Source organism: Charadrius vociferus, unplaced genomic scaffold (assembly GCF_000708025.1).
Source record: "Charadrius vociferus isolate BGI_N301 unplaced genomic scaffold, ASM70802v2 scaffold102, whole genome shotgun sequence".
Lineage (NCBI taxonomy): Eukaryota > Metazoa > Chordata > Aves > Charadriiformes > Charadriidae > Charadrius > Charadrius vociferus.
In genome coordinates, this window is record NW_009647212.1 from 2,051,008 (window position 1) to 2,067,978 (window position 16,971).

Sequence of the window (16,971 nt, forward strand, 5' to 3'; positions counted from 1 at the left end):
AGAAGGATTTGGAGATGATTCTGGATAAACAAGGATCAGAAATTACGATGTTTTACTAAAAACCATCATTACTGCCTGAGCTTGTAGACTGTGTAAGAAAAAAACAGCTTGGAAAAATGGCCTGTTCTGGCAAAAATATTTTCAAAAGGACCCTAAAAAGAGGAGGGAAAGCAGAATGGTGACACATTAGAGGCAAAGTCAAGTAAAACACAAATGTAAAAAAGCTAGATTTCACCCCTGTAAGGAAAGGTGAGAACATTATAATTGTGAATGTTAATTGCTCTCTCCCAGCTGGGCATGAACAAAGTATTTCAAGGAAATTTTTTTGGCAAAATCAAGTATATTTAGAAATACCCATTTTTTTCCTGTCAGTATGATTTCTTTATGGCTTTATTATTTTAATTGGAGAGGTATGAGAGGATAAGAATCTTGGGCTATTAGCATAGCTTTCAGTATGTCCCCGTATATCATTCCTTACAACTTGTCTTAAACTGTTTCAGCATTGGAGTTTGTGTTTTGTTCTATTTTTTGGGGGTGTTTTTTTTTTGTTTTTTTTTTTTTTTTTAACACGAGCTTTTGTTTGTAAAATACTCTGTTAAAGACTGAAGGTCTTGCAGTTTGTTTTCAGAGCAGACTCTGTCACTCTCTTTGCAAACTTGTTTTTTTTCACCACTAATGGGATTATGCCAGAACCACTCTAATCCTTTCAGATGTAATGACATCTATAGTACAGCCAAATGAACTGCAGTTAAACTACTTTTGACGTTCCGTGTGGCTATATAACATTCAGAAAGGTTGTTGTATGTAATTTTTTTTTCTTTGGAGTGAAGACTTTCCCAGTTATTTTTGTGTGAAATCCCTGTGCAATTACATCTTTTTACATAGTATATAAATGTGCATGTCCTGGCTTGACCTAAAGAGGGTTATCTGAAATAATGAGGTAATATAGGGAGAGAGAATAAATAGCTGAAAATAGCACTTTGTGTTACAAATGATACTGAGTTTCCTATTCGCATCCATAGGTCAAAACCCCCTCTCTGAAGATCGATATTGGTAACCTTATATTTTAAAATGCCTTTCAGTGATAACTGTTTTAAAAAATACATAACTGGGTGTATTTGGTTGACACTTTGTGGGTTTTTTTTCATTTTTAGTTCAATTTTGTAAACGAGATTATTGAAATTGAAAACAGCAAGTGTTCAATTTGGATAAGTATATTTCAATAACAAATTCAAAACAAAGACTATGATTAAATTTTAAAAATCAAAAAATCTTGTAGCACAAAAGATGTGTTACATGTGGATACGTGATTCTGTCAAGGTAGAAATGCTTTTCCTTTGCTAGAGGTACCAAATAAAGCAGAACTGCACTGCAGACAAGCCCTCTAGATGTCTGGAGCAGAAGACACTTGAATCCCAAGAGAGTTGAGATGCTGCTTTACAAGTGCTGGAGCTGGCAGGATTTAATGCCAAGGTAAAGAAAACCCCTTCCTCACTGATGATGGAGAAAACGGTTTGTACTAGCGAAATAAGGAAGGCACTCTTTTCTGCCAAACCACCTGGCTTCCTGATTTTTCCAAAGGCTTATTCCCATTTCTCCTAGGAATCCTGCTGCAAGGTCCCTGCAGATAGGGCTCCTCGTGTCCTGCCGTACCAATGTCCGAGGATCTCATACAGACCTTTCCCCTCAGAGGAACTGACTCCAGGTGGGCTGTCCGGATTCAACAGGTAATGTCTTCTGGGAAGCGTACTATTCTGGGGAGTACAGCATTTCTAAAAAGGACGTATCGCAGAATTCACCCTGTGGAAATTCAGCTTGTAGGTTTTGTTCTGTCTTGAATTGCATAATTTTCACATAACTCAAATTTTGGCAGGTTAGAAGCTCTTTCCTTCTGTGGTTGCCTTGTTTGAGCTTTTAACAAAGACAAAGCATTACTGCTGGGAATAATATTTGTGACGCAGTATTTTTTGTGGACTGAATTACTCTGATTTTAATAAGTAATTTTAATTTTAAAATATTGAAGCAGCATCTAGTAAAATACTGTCTATGTGTAGAGAGTTGACAAATGGCTTGATAGTGATGATGCTACTGATGTTAGAAATTGGTTGGCTAAAGAAGAAATACATTCACATCGCAGATAATTCTGCACATATCGCTTAAGTTGGTTTTGGGAGGGAGCAGAGGGAAAGTGGAGCAGTTCTTAATTTTAGCAGATCAAGTTGCTGTTAACGTTTATTCAGAATATCTTTTGGCTGTCATTTTGTGTCCTAAATCATTGTCATATCCTTAAACAGGTTTGTAATTTCTCCCTGAGGTTGTTGTGTCTATGTTGCCATGTAGCTTGAATAACTTTAGATAACAGGTGGAAAACTTAAATATCAAAATCAAATAGGGCATGGGGTTTCTTCCATAGTAGAGAAAGGAGATGTAAAGAGAATCTGGAAAGAGGGAAACTGAGAGAACTCAGAGGATAAAGATAAAGGAAGGTAGCCAGACTTTTTATAAAAAATCAAAGATAGAGTGCAAACATATTAGGTGTCGAAAAAGAAGTGTAAGGAATAAAAAAAAAATTCATGGGAAGGTACATCGCACTGGTGGCTGCCAGTGCGTCAGCCACCCTTCCTAATTGCCTTTTCTCTAAATATACTTCTTATACTCCTTTATACTGACATACCATTGCTGGGTTTAATTGGAAATCTGTAGCTGGCTAAAAAAAGAATTGATCTGTTGTTTCCACAGCTCCCTCTAGGCAGCAGCAGTAATCCACATATGATTTAGGGAATTCTTTCACTACAGTCAAACTGAAACCAGCACTGTACATGCAACACAAATACAACCTTCGTGCTGCTTGGTATTTCAGTGCTATCGTGGATATGCCAGTCAGCAACAAGCCGTGGAGAAGACAGACATTCAGACAATGCCTCAGGAATTTGCAGTGAGTTTTTTTTTTTTTTGTTAAAACGCATGCTACTGCTTGGGTTTGATTTGTTGCTGCTTTGCCTTCACAAAAGATGGGGCGTGCTGTAAGTTTTCTTCTCTGTTCAGAGAAAAGCCACTGTCATTTTAGCTGAAACTGTTCAGCTGTAAGACAGCCAGCATGGGTTTGGCAGTCTAGCCAGTTGTCAGTCTCAGTGTTTGCAACAGGGAGGCTCTGCTTGGCAGCAAAGTAGGTCTTGTAAAAAGTGTCACAGTATATACACAAGTAACAATCCAACAGTTCCAATCACTTTGTACTGACCGTTCAGTGAGCTCTTAGATATGTGTTGTGAATGAAGTTGATGCTCACAACAGATTTCACTCCTTAAAAGAGTGAAGAAAAATAGAGAACTCGGAAGAGATGGTCCTCATCACAGCTGTGCAGTGGATAGCTGAGAACCAAAACGAGTGTGCTGTGCATCCTCTAATGAATTAACGAAGCTTTGTGAGCTTCAACTGAATGGCACAGGTGTGCAACAGTAGAAGTATGACTGCAAATGACCATACATACAAGACTTGGCATTGCATATAATCAGGACAGCACAGAAAGCTGCTACCGAAAACCAGGGTAAAATTCATGTTGATTCAAATTAATCCTGCAGATGGTAAACTCTTGGAAGGAGGAAGTTCAGGATGGCCCCAGTGGGGTCCAAGTCCTGTGCTACAGTTGATGAGGCTTTTCCGTGTTTTGGAATGGTTACCCAATATTTTCAGGATGGAAAATAAGAACCGGCAGTTACAAAAATTGCAAATTTTCACAGGATTAGTATCCTGTCTAATCTGAGAACCTGATAATTTGAGGTACTGTGCCAGTTCGTACCAATGTGTGTGCATGGAGGGATAGGTGCGGGATAGGGATGGGAAGTTAGAACTGATGGTTACGCTGGTGAAACACTCTGCGTATTGACCTCATAGGGCCTCCATTTGTTCACTTTCACATCATGATTTCTAGTTGTACAAAAATAAGTTGGGTCAGATGGAAGTGACTAAGCACATCAAAAGTATTTCAGCTTTATGCAGATGTATTATTGAACCATTGTGAGTTCTAGGTTGACGATGCTGTCAGAATCTCTCGGTGTGCGTCACTACGACCTCTTAACCATATTTTGTTCCAGGACATGATGATGGCCCTTCAACACCTTGTGCCTTAGTGCACAAAGCCTACATCAAAATGCAGTATAATGTCATATGTTTTCAGAATCCCTACCAAGAAGGAGTGGAGCACATAATGGAAAGGCATGATATCCAACTAATTTTGTGCCTCACCCTTCCAATTTTAACTGCAACCCCAAAAATATTTGATTACTTGGTGGTACTCATCCTAGAGTGAGGATGCCTGGCATCTGTTAGAAAAACAATACAGAACATGCTGCTATACTCAACAGCCTGGCCAAGCAGCCTGGAAGGGAGGGTTTGGTTCATTTTAACACAAGCATAGGAGGTCTGCTCAAATCAAACTTAACTTTTTAAGGGTTTTTTTTGGTACAGATTTTCCAAAGGCTGTGCTGTGAGCATTAATATTTAAATTACCCAGCACGAAAGGAAACGAGTGCATTTCATTTATGTTAATAAACCAAAATGCTATGGTAGTGATTTGAAATTTACCTTTTATTCCTTGTGCTGTTTTCAGATTCCAGGATACCATAGCAGGGTTTGCTTTACTTTGACTATAGTTGACCTGTTGCAGATGGTATCATCTAGAACAGATGCCTACTCAGTAAAAACCCCACGTATCTCTATAGGTAGAGAGCAGACTAGCAGAGGTCAGCTGTAGCCAGTTTAAATAAAATTGCTCTGAGAAAGTTCCAAGTCCTCATAGCAAAGGCTCCGGCTCAACTTTACAGCTTTTTTCTACAGTGTCTAAGAATGAAGAAATCTCTCATAATATATATATTACCACCAAATATGCAAATAGAATCACAGAAGTTTATGTGGAGAAAATAATGGCATTCTCTGCCACCCCGAAACAGGATTTTCTGTTCTCCGGTCTGAAATCTCAGAGTCAGGCAAAGCCACGAAGAGTGGTAACATTGGCTCTTCCCATCTCTGTGCAGGGTTTTGAGAGAAGGCAGCTACCCTCTGCCCTTTCACTTGAGCCCTGAGGTCAAATCCATTGAGGTAGTGCTGTGAACAGGGGACGTGCTATTCTTCACTCGGCTGGATTTCTTTATCTATATGGGCACTGTGGTTAGGCCTGCTGAAGGAAGATGCAGTTGAAGCTGTCTTTGCAGTCTGAATAGGAAAACTGCTTGAACAGAAGAAGAGTGGCTGCCATGGAACAGAGCAGAATTCCATCTATGCCAGAATCCTGACCCTGATAGCTGCTAAAGGTGTGTGGCAAGCGAAGCATAAAAGAATAGGCAAGCATGTATGTTACCACCCCCAAGTACTCCCTCCCATCTGCCATATATTCACAGTTCAGAAGCATCCTGAGACAGACAGGTTTTGTGTTTTTAGTATTTTTCCACAGCACGACTTCTTTCTCTTGCATGAATTCTCAGTCTGTCCATAAACCCATGTAAACTTTATTACCCGCAGCAGCGTTTGGCAGGAAGTTCAGTAACTCGGCTACTCCAGCCTGCTCATGACTTCATCAAGCTTTGTCACCTCCCTTCTAGTCCGAGGGGTACTGCTTTACTTAGTGATTCCTCAGCTGTACCTCCAAGCCTTTCATTCTCCTTGCTGCCCTACTCTGAAACTTTTCGAGTTCTATTATATTGTTTTTCCGTTGCAGAGCTATATTATTCAAGGTGCAGATTTCTACAGTGATACAATAATTAAAGGTTTTATGTTCTGCTCGTTTTCCAATAATATAACTTGATTTGCTTTTTTGATCTCTGGGAAGCATAAACTGCTATTTTCATGGACTTACCTACTGTACCCCGAAGTTCTTGTTCCTGAATTGGGATTGTCAGCTCAAAGCACATCATTTAAGATGTCAATTTGCCTTTTTTTTTACCATGTGAATCACTTTATCTACACTGAATTCCTCTTGTCAGTCATTCAGTCTTAACAAGTCTTTGTACAGTTCTTCATAGCCATCTGTTTTTCTTATTGCTCTGAATATCTTAATATTATGGCAAACTTTATCTTACTGTTCACTCCTTTTTCCAGGTCCCTTATGTGCATACTGAACAGCATAGGCCTCCTAGAAAGAACTATTTATTCCTTGTTGGCCCCTTGGATTTTCTTCTTGCCTATAAGCTTAATTGTCCTAGCTGATGTCAGTTAGCATCTGCGACTGAGAAAAAGCTTTCCTTGCACCCCAAAAGCTTCATGTAGGAGGGAAGCACGATTACAGGCAGTGGCAAGGTGCACAGATACTGAAGTCAGCGGAGTTTTTTGGGACAGGGAAGGTATGTCAAGAGTTAACTGATATGTGATCACTTTGACAGTTTTCAGCAGTGGGAGTTGTACCTCATGTGGATTTTTCCAGGTAATGCAAGGATCCATACAGCACAAACAATCACTTTTTTTTTTCCTCCACTGATGAAAATTACTGAACATAAAATTTGGCAGCATAAGTTTTGGCAAATACAAGACAAGGGACATTTGCTCTGAGGGAAGACCTAGTGGGAGGGAGGGATCTTCTGTGAGGTTGCATATGGGCAGATTCATTTAGTTATTCTGAGAATTCCTGCAGTAGAGTCTCTCCACCGCACAAAGTTCTTGCTGCATGAGTGTTTTCTCATGAAATGTCCAATCCTTAGTCACTGTGACTGTCACATACACATTAGGTTTAGAAAGGAGAATGAAAAAGATCAGATTCCAGATTTAGTCTTCTGAAGAGGACCTCACGGCTGTTAGGTGATTCTTCTGATTATCTTGAAAGTAATTAATGATGGTTTTGGAAGCCCAGAGCTCAGCAGTACTACTATGGTTCCTTTCCATCCTTGCTGCTCTGAGATGACCATTTAGGACATCCCTTTCCCAGCTGGTGGTGGGGAAAAACCTAAAACCTCTGTCCCACAGCATGTCGTGTGGTCAGTGTTTCTGGCTGCAGGCCAGCCAAGGAGAACGATGAAGTTGAGCACAAGAAAAATAGTATTAACTTCTTTTATAGGAAAAATATTTTAAAACCTTCAGAAAAAACTTATTGAGCCTCTTACAGTTTCAAACAAAACATTTTATTCCAATGCTCTGCATTATTTCTAAAGTATTCTAGAGAAAATATGTACTGAATGCCAGAAATAATACACCTTGCTGAGACAGGTTTAAAATAGCAAGTATTATGTAACGGTATACACAAAACTGAATATGGCTGAAGGGACTGATCAGAGCAGAAATGGAAGAGAATATCTATAGGATACAAACATTTACAAGAAAAATTCTGGCAAATAAATTATTTAAAGTCTGTTGCCTGGATCTTTCCAATAGCTTTTAAAATACTTTTTACCAAGTTAAACACAAGAAGGAATATGCAAGACATAAACCAGAAATATCAAACTTTGTTCATAAAGGCAATATCACAGAATTCTTTTAATAGACAAAAATATATGCGGTGATGGGAGATACAGAAGTTCAGTAATGCGTAAATATATCAGTCATCCATTAGTAACAGCAAACAGCTGTATTAATTCAAAAGCATACTGCAGTCAGTCCAACGCACTACATCTTGCCAATGTCCTACTACTAGTTTCCATGGAACAAATATTCTGGTTTGTTTTAAGGTAAAAATAGGTTTTAAATAAGTAATCCATGTTTCTTTTAAAAGCACTTTTAAAATAAATGTTGATTTAGTCTTTCCTCTCTCTCTGAAAAAGAGCACGAATCAGGCTTGGATTTTCTTTTCCACTGGTACACTAGTATCAATGAAGTCTGTTAGCATAAATGTAGTTTGTCCATTAGAATTTGCTTGTCTTAGCTGCTGCTGAGATACTAAATAAAGGCACTCAGGAAACTTTTTCCTCCCTGTAATGATTATTCCAGTATCAGAAGGGTGGCAGAACATGAGGCGGGGGTTGTATCTCAACATAACGCATTTTGTATGGGACTCTGACAGAGCCAGAGCGTTCCAAATGCAGCTGTTTCAAGAGTAGGAAATTTTGCTGATCTGCACACTTAAGAAGTGACCTTTATGTTTCTCATTAACACTGGCTGAGTCCAGATCACAGACGAGGAGGTCATAAATTAATATTTGCATGGGTTTCAACAGTTTTGGTTTGCTGAGAATCAACCAAAAATGGAAGCATGCCCCTCCCTAAAACAGGCAGCTAAATTAAGCTATAATGCGATATTGTAGATTTTTAATGGCATTAACAATGACGGAATAAAATATTTTCTTTTTCATGAGACCATCTCACAGAGTTAGTGAATCTGGGCCCTTGTTTCTGCTCACTGAAGCAGCACTCCACTTATGATCAGGAATATGGAATCAAATTGAGTTTGAATTGGAGTATGCACATGGCATTTGCAATCATGCAATTTCCAGCTGCAGTAGGTAGCAGTTTGAAGGGCTCTACCGTTACGTTTTCCTAGATACTGCTAACCCACATTTATATAAGATCTGACTATTGTCTGTTCAATTTAATTACAATTCCTCAAAGACTATAATTCCATTAAAAACAGTATCGATATTACAAAATGAACTTTAAAATATCTACCTGAAGGCAAAGTTGCACCCAATATTCTCCATTCTCATGGTAAGCCTTCCAAATAGGTGGGCGAAATGATCAATGCAGTCTTGGTAGCAGTCCTACAGAGTTGGAGCTTACAGTCTCTATAGCTGGCTGAGAACAGGTCTGATCCTGCTGTCAAAACCTGCTGTGGGTTGTTCCTTGTATCTGAGCTTGGATTTCCTTAAGCACATTGTGGAGTATATGTCTAAGCTACAGATAGGCTATGGCCAATCAGAAGCTAACCGTGTGGTTCATGCAGTCGTACTGCAGACATTACAAAAGGCAGATAACACATCTCACTACAAGAGGAAGAGATGTTTTTAAAACACATTGGAGGAGCTAGCGGTTAGCCTTCAATTTAGTAACGGAAGGGCATGAAGTAACCCGAAAGCACGATCCACTCCCTTTGTCGAAGTGTAAATTTGAGGCAGCTCAACATAGCAAGTGCTAAAGGGAAAGTCATAGTAGCCCTGTAGGGGAGGGGTAAGTAGGGGTAGCAGTAGTGGTGAGAAAGCTGCAGTTGCAGAGTGTTAAAGTAATAAACACACTCAGATTAATTAGTACTGGAGTCAGGTAAAGAATGGGTAGTTGGGAGAAAATTTAGTACAATCTTAAGTTTCAGGCATCAGAATGATACAAACGTCATTAACTTGACTGGGTAGACTGGTCTTCAAAACAAATTCAAACTAAACTACCTCCTAAGAAGGTTTAACAAAAAGTGAGACAATGATAGTAAGGAATCCCTGGAAAGGTGATGGAATAGCTTGTTCTGGATGTCATCTCTAAGCATGTGGAGGAAAAGAAAGGTTATCAGGAGTGGTCAACATGGATTCACCAAGGGGAAACCATGCTTGCGCAATCTGATAGCCTTCTATGATGGCATGACTGGCTGGGCAGATGAGGGGAGAGCAGTGGATGTTGACTTCAGCAAGGCTTTTCACACTATCTCCCATAACATCCTTATAGGTAATGTGGGTGAGATGAGTGGACAGTGCGGTGGATTGAGAACTGGCTGAATGGCAGAGTTCAGAGGGTTGTGACCAGTGGCGCAGAGCCTAGTTGGAGGCCTGTAACTAGCGGTCTTCCCCAGGGGTCATTACTGGGTCCGGTTTTGTTCAACATATTCATCAATGACCTGGATGAGGAGACAGAGTGTATCCTCAGCAAGTTTGCTTATGATACAAAGCTTGGAGGAGTGTCTGACACAGCAGAAGGCTGTGCTGCCATTCAGCAAGACCTAGACAAGCTAGAGAGATGGGTGGAGAGGAACCTAATGAAGTTCAACGACGGCAAGTGTAGGGCCCTGCACCTAGGGAGGAATAACCCCTTGCACCAGTACAAGTTACGGGCTGACCTGCTGGAAAGCAGCTCTGCGGAGAGCCTGGGAGTCTTGGTGGACAACAAGTTCATTATGAGCCCGCAATGCACCCTTGTGGCCAAGAAGGCCAACGGTATCCTGGGTGCATTAAGAAGAATGTGGTCAAGGGAGGTTCTCCTCCCCCTCTACTCTGCCCTGGTGAGACCACATCTGGAGTATTGTGTCCAGTTCTGGGGTCCCCAGTTCAAGAAAGACAAGGAACTACTGGAGAGTGTCCAGCAGAGGGCTACGAAGATGATCAGGGGACTGGAACATCTCTCTTTATGAGGAAAGGCTGACAGATGTGGGTCTGTTTAGTCTGGAGAAAAGATGACTGAGAAGAGATCTTATCTACACTTACAAATATCTAAAGGGCGGGTGTCAAGAGGATGGGGCCAGACTCTTTTCAGTGGTGCTCAGTGACAACACAAGCGGCAACGGGTACAAACTGAAACACAGGAAGTTCCATCTGAACATGAGGAAAAACTTCTTTACTTTGAGGGTGACAGAGCACTGGAACAGGCTGCCCAGAGAGGTTGTGGAGTGTCCTTCTGTGGAGATATTCAAAACCCTTCTGGATGCCATCCTCTGCAACCTGCTGTAGGTAAACCTGCTTTAGCAGGGGGGTTGGACTACATGATCTCTAGAGGTCCCTTCCGACCCCTGCTATTCTGTGATTCTGTGAATTTTTGCAGCGCACAAAGACAAATGCCCTCATGTTTCTTACATGTTATCTTATGAACAGCCACAAAATCAGTGTCGTTTGCCTTTTACCACTATAAAGGCAATATGAAGAGACTTCTTTTCCCACCTCGCTCAACTAAACCAAGAACTGCAAACAAAAGATGAGCTTCGTTTTAGGTTAGGATGGCAGAAGCAGAAGGAATCTGTTCCATTTTAGGCCCTTGTGGAAGTTTTAGAAATTCGCTATTAGAAAACCAATTGAACTTTTTGACACATAGGCAGTTGGCATTTGAGAACTTCAACCTTTAGTATTTTTTTTTCATTTCATCTTAATTATAAAAAATTATGTCCTTTTTTTAGTCATACAAGTACCCCCAAGTGTTATGCTTGGTCTCCTGCTTTCTTAAATTTTTTAGATGAGGGTATATGTCATATTTGCTGAGTTTATTAATTTCCCTGTGTAGATAGAGCATTCACGTCTACTTCAGCCATTATAATCAGAACAGTATCTTTTGACCTGCACTGATAACAGCGTGAGACAGGTGGTTCAAATGAGTGACTTGTCTAAAAGAAGACCGCTTTGAAGGTAGTTTCAGACATCACAAAGGATAGGCAGGGGAAAAAGGATGTGGAGAATGTGTTATCTTCTCGCTCAATTCACTGTGTGCACAACCACCTCTTGACCAGATTGTGGCTGTGATACTTTGAGATGTTATAGCTCAGTTTGCTTGCATTCTTCCATGAGAATTTGGTTCTGCATTGTCACAGCAGGAAGGTAATCGTTGACTGGGTCTTGAATGCTTGTGGGAATCTGACCTATCCCTCGGCTGATTCTCTGCCCATAAGAGCCACTGCTGTTTTTGGCTGAGATTGTCTGACCTCTGTAGATTTGAGCCTGATGCTCACATATACCAAACTTGCTTAGCAGGATAAACACATCTCTTCGGAAAGCTTTGGTGAAAATAGCATAAAGAAAGGGGTTGGCACAAGAATTGAGTGGGTAGAAGAGTACCAGCAAAATCTTGGAATTGGTGACAGTTATCAATGGCTTGTTCATAATGGCAGATAGAGCATGGAAAGAGATGGGAGCCATGCACAGAAAGTCAGTGAAAATCAACACAGCCATCCGCTTGGCAATTTTGGTGTCTTTGTCCCCTGACTTGTACTGAGGGTTTCGCACAGTTACATAGATTTTAATGTAGCAGGCACAAATGATGACAAAAGCAATAATGTTGCATATTAAAACGAAGACAACGTAGGCTTCAGCCACCGGTGTTTCAGTGTCCATAGGCAAGCAGATGCTGACTTTGCTATAGCTGCTGACGCCAACAAGTGGCAAAAGGGCAAGAAGAAAGCAGGAGAACCACCCTCCCAGCATGATAACCAAAGCGTGCCGGAGGCGAATCTTTCGATCTGGGCGCATGGCAAAAGTGATGGCATACCAGCGCTCTAGGGTGATCACAGTCAGAGTGTATACAGAAAGTTCACTAGCAAAGACTGTGAAAAAGCCAGCTGTGTTGCAGCCAGGCCCAGTCTGCCACTCTATAGCGTGGTTATAGTACTCTGACCTGGTGTGGAGGTCCACTGAAGCGATCAGGAGGAGGTATAACCCCATGCAAAAATCCGCAAAGGCCAAGTTACACATCAGAAAGCGTGGTACGGTCAGTTTATAATGGCTGGTGACAAGGATGAAAAGAACGAAAATGTTACCTAGGATGGCCAGCAGGTTCACAAACCACACCACAATCCTCAGAAATTGATATCCCATTATATCCTCACAGGGGTTAAAGTCATCAGGTTCTGGAGTGCATATTACATCTTCATTGCCTCCGCAGACAGGATAGTCATAATGACTGTCAAAGGTCTGGACATCTTCCATTTGAGGGTTCTTGAGCTCTTGGCCAAACCCAAGATTTCCTTCTCCGTGCTCTTCCAAAAAAATGTAATAATGGGAATTTTCATGAAAATTTGTGAACTTGGTGGTTTTGTCATACACAGTATCGGTGTGGTCTGTGTATTCTTCTGCATAATCTTTGTAAAATGGACCTCTGAGAGTTTTGGCTGATCTTCTCTTACGAAAGCTGTGACTGCTGCTCTGGTTACATGTCAGATACTCCAGGATTCTGAAAGAGTAGAGGGGGAAATCACTGCTGGCCTTTATGGTCTGACTGGAGTGCAGTGAGTAAAGAAAGGGAACACTTCAAAAGCAAATCACCATGAATGAAAGCGTAGCTATAAGAATGTGATCAGATATATTTCTGTTCACAGAATGCATCGTGAACAATAAGCTCGAGCATTTCTGGGCTTTTTTTTAAACTATGTTTTTCCTTTCTCTGTTGCTATGAGCTATCCCCAGTAGTAATTTGGCTTGTTCAGCATCCATAATCCCTCTTCCTTCTTAGGATCTGCTTTCTTAGTAGGTGACAAGACTTTTATCTGCTGTTTATAATTTCTTAGATAATACACACAGTATTACTTTCCTTTTCATTTTTGCTCACAAATAAATTTCTCCCAGAACTTCCATAATTTTAATTTCTATTCTGTATATTTCCTGTAGGTGCTTTACAGCTAACTAGCAGTGTAGTGGTTGGGAATCATGTGCTTCAGTGTCATGCACCTGTATTTGTAGTTGAAAATTGTTCATGCTTTTTACTGGGAAAAAAATTGCAATTTGGCATCAATGTTTTTGATCACTGTGATCCACTGTCACATAAAATTTAGTGTTTCTTATTTCCAGGTGTGTAGAATTCAAGATTGCTTACAATCTTTGTATATGCATTTGAGATTGCATACGATTCACAGGCATACAAATACTTGTTTCTTTCAGTCATTAGATTATGCTGGGTTCTTTCTGCACATTCTTCCTGTTCAGGTTTTGAATCTCTCCACTCCTCTGTTTTATTTCTGTTCTCGCTTTTCCAGTCCACTGTAATTGTGAATGTTACTGCTTTTTGAGTTTATTATTGAATAATTCATATACTTGTCATAGCATATTTTTAAAATACTATGCATTCCAACCACAAATACTTCAATACTGAAGACTGGGGCTGTCTTCCTAAAGGAAATCAGGCCTGGCCTGGATGAGAATTCTCTAAACCTTATCAAACTTCGGAGAAATTTACAATGGATTTGCATTCTGCAGTAAAATTCTACTGCTAATCACAGTAAGTCATCCCCCTTCCCTCCTCCCAGCACGAGTTGCTGTTTTGCATCAGGACATCTATAAATGTATTTTTTATTTCCAAAAGCTATCAGCATCTGTTCTGATGGGAGGCCGGAAATCCTGCTGAAATGGAATTAGAAATAATCTGTCTACAAGGTTATTACAGAATAATTTATTCTGAGCTTTTCAGTTAGAAAATGTATGATATATGAGGCTATAACCCCTCCCAAACTTCTTTTTTCCAGTCTTTGCTACAGCACATTCTGTGTTATATAGCACATTACCCTTTCATTTTCTTTCCCTTCAATTCTGGGCTCAACAAAAGGAGGAGCTGTTGCAAAAGGTCCTAAAAATTGTTATATCAAAAATTCTTTCTTCTTTCACTTTGAAATTGTAATCTGTTTCAAAGAATGTCCTATATACCTAGAAAAAAATGTTCACAAAAATGCCAATAGATGTAATTTTATATTAATACTAAAATGTTGTCTACACTTTCATACTTTAAAATTGAATGTGAGTGAGTGAAACTCACCCGCTGTTTTTTTTCCAGCTCTTGAAAGCACAGCAGTGACTTGGATACGATAGGTCAGCTCGCATTAGCTGAAGAAATACCTTTACAGCTGGTAATTTCTTCAAAGTCCATGTATTTTTGGCCATTAGTTCTTTAAGGCTTTCCAATCCTTTGGCTGGAAGGTTAGCAACAGCTGTTCTGGACACATCCCTAGGTAAAGGAAGAAGATGACAAATGTCAGAATATCCAGTGACTGGATCAGAATTTTTTCAGATTCTCACAGTAATTTAGGAGTTTCAGAGAGTTCTACAGCAAAAATCAAATCCAGAGGAAGTGAGGATTTCATATCACTTTGCTAGGTTCTGTTGCCATTCAAATTCAAGTAGGACACAAATTCCTCCTGTGATTTTCTCTGTGTTTAAAGTTCTTGTCTCTAATGTCTCATAGTGCAGAATGTGGATAATAAAGAAATATCAGGACTTTTTAAAATTACACCTTTAAAGCCAACCAGATACAAATGCATAAGACAAATCAAGGTTTTTAAAATTCTTTAAAGAAATCACATATTCCATTGGAAGATCTATTTTCCTTTAGATCTCTTTAGGCTCATTGTAACCTATTGGGATACTTCAATAGAAAGCATTGTAATTACTAAAACAATGATGTTTTCATAAATTGCATTTGAAATCTTCTATCTCAGTCCATCCTGAAACTCTCAGAAAAACTAGTATTATGTTTTCTGCTTTCTATTTCTCTGGTACTAAGTCCACCTAAGCAGATACTTTGCACAGTTCGTGGGGAAGGTGGATTTCCTTTAGAACTGCCAGGTGAATGTCATCTGGCCTGCTAGTGTTTTCCACTCATTTTTTGCTTTGTCCCAAAACCTCTTCTACTGACACTTGAAGTCAAGATATTTTCTCAGAGTTATACTCTGTAAAAAGTAAACCTGTAAAAAATGTTCTAGTGTAGCAACGTTGTTTGAGAACTTTCATCATGAACACCTAGTAATAAATAATAAATAATTTAGTTTTTTTTCTATTCACCAGAACAAAGAGTTGTGGTGAATGGATTGAAATCCAGTTGGTGGCTGGTCACAAGTGGTGTGGTCTTCCCAGGGATCTGTATTGGGGCCTGTTCTGTTTAATATCCTTATCAATGATTTGGATCAGGGCATCAAGTGCACCCTCAGTAAGTTTGCAGATGACACCAAGTTGGGTGGGAGTGATGATCTGCTTGAGGGTAGGAAGGATCTACAGAGGGATCTGGACAGGCTGAATTGATGGACTGAGGCCAATGGTATGAGGTTCAACAAGGCCAAGTGCCAGGTCCTGCACGTGGGTCACAATGACCCCTTGCAGTGCTACAGGCTTGGGGAAGAGTGGCTGGAAAGCTGCCTGGTGGAAAAGGATCTGGGGGTGTTGGTTGACAGTTGGCTGAATATGAGCCATCAGTGTGCCCAGGTGGCCCAGAAGGCCAACAGTATCCTGGCTTGTATCAAGAATAGTGTGGGCTGGGGAAGTAATTGTACCTCTGTATTCAGCACTGATGAGGCTGCACATCAGGTACTGTGTTCAGTTTTGGGCTGCTCACTACAGGAGGGATATTGAGGTTCCAGAGCGTGTCCAAAAAAGGGCAATGAATCTGGTGACGGGTCTAGAGTACAAGTCTTATGAGGAGCGGCTGAGGGAACTAGAGAAAAGGAGGCTGAGAGACCTCATCACTCTCTAGAACTACCCAAAAGGAGGTTGTAGTGAGGTAGGTGTTGTTCTCGTCTCCCAAGTAACAAGGGACAGGACAAGAGGAAATGGCCTCAAGCTACGCCAGGGAGGTTTATGATGGATATTAGGAAGAACTTCTTCACAGAAAAGGTTGCCAAGCATTGGAACGGGCTGCGCAGGGAAGTGGTTGAATCACCATCCCTGGAGGTATTTAAAAGACGTATAGATTTGGTGCTTAGGGACGTGGTTTAGTGGTGGGTTTGGCAGTGTTAGGTTGATGGTTGGACTCGATGATCTTAAAGGTCCCTTCCAATCTAGACGATTCTATGATTCTAGGCATTGTTTCCCAAGTGTGCTGTTCTTATCCCTCTACAGCTTTCACCCACTGGCTGGTTTCTTTCACCTAAAAGAAAATTACTACTAATTTTATGCTTTAAACAAATTACTTCAAAACCACTTTGTTTTGCTCTGCTTTTTTTTTTATTATTATTATTATTTGCTTGTATTTGGTTTTAAATTGAGTTAGAAACTGCTTCCCCTTTCTGTAGGGGAACTTTCTTACTTCTAATAGCTTCTTTCCTATCATACATATTTGAATATGCCACAACTAGTTGATTTCAACCACATAAAGCTCTTTTTTGTTCTTCTGGAGTCCTTTTTGATAGGTAGTATATGTTTCTACCAAGCTCCTGAATTGGCTCTGAGAAGATTCTGATTGCTGCCTGCTATCATTTTATCCTTTAAAGAATCACAAAATAGTTGAGCTTCCAGATCATCCAGTTTGACCTGGTCAAAGCTGGGTCACCTGGAGTAGGTTGCTCAGAGCTGTGTCCTGTTGACTTCTCAGTATCTCCAGGATTTGAGACTTCACAGCCTCTCCAGGCAACGTGTTTCAGCATTTGACCACCCTCACAGTAAAGAAGATTTTTCTTATCTTGAAATGC

At 40.3% G+C, this 16,971-nt stretch overlaps 1 protein-coding gene across 3 annotated transcripts in view; it reads right to left on the bottom strand.

The window, feature by feature from the left end:
• Window positions 1-11,347: 11,347 nt before the first annotated feature.
• TSHR (thyroid stimulating hormone receptor) overlaps window positions 11,348-16,971 on the bottom strand; it is a 75,504-nt gene continuing 69,880 nt past the window's right edge. For all 3 annotated transcript variants that reach the window (XM_009895893.1, XM_009895892.1, XM_009895891.1), the window contains 2 exons: window positions 14,331-14,519; window positions 11,348-12,758 (listed from right to left, as the gene is read on the bottom strand). In XM_009895893.1, the coding sequence (XP_009894195.1) occupies window positions 11,348-12,758; window positions 14,331-14,519 (1,600 nt within the window). The remainder of the gene's footprint in view (window positions 12,759-14,330; window positions 14,520-16,971) is intronic.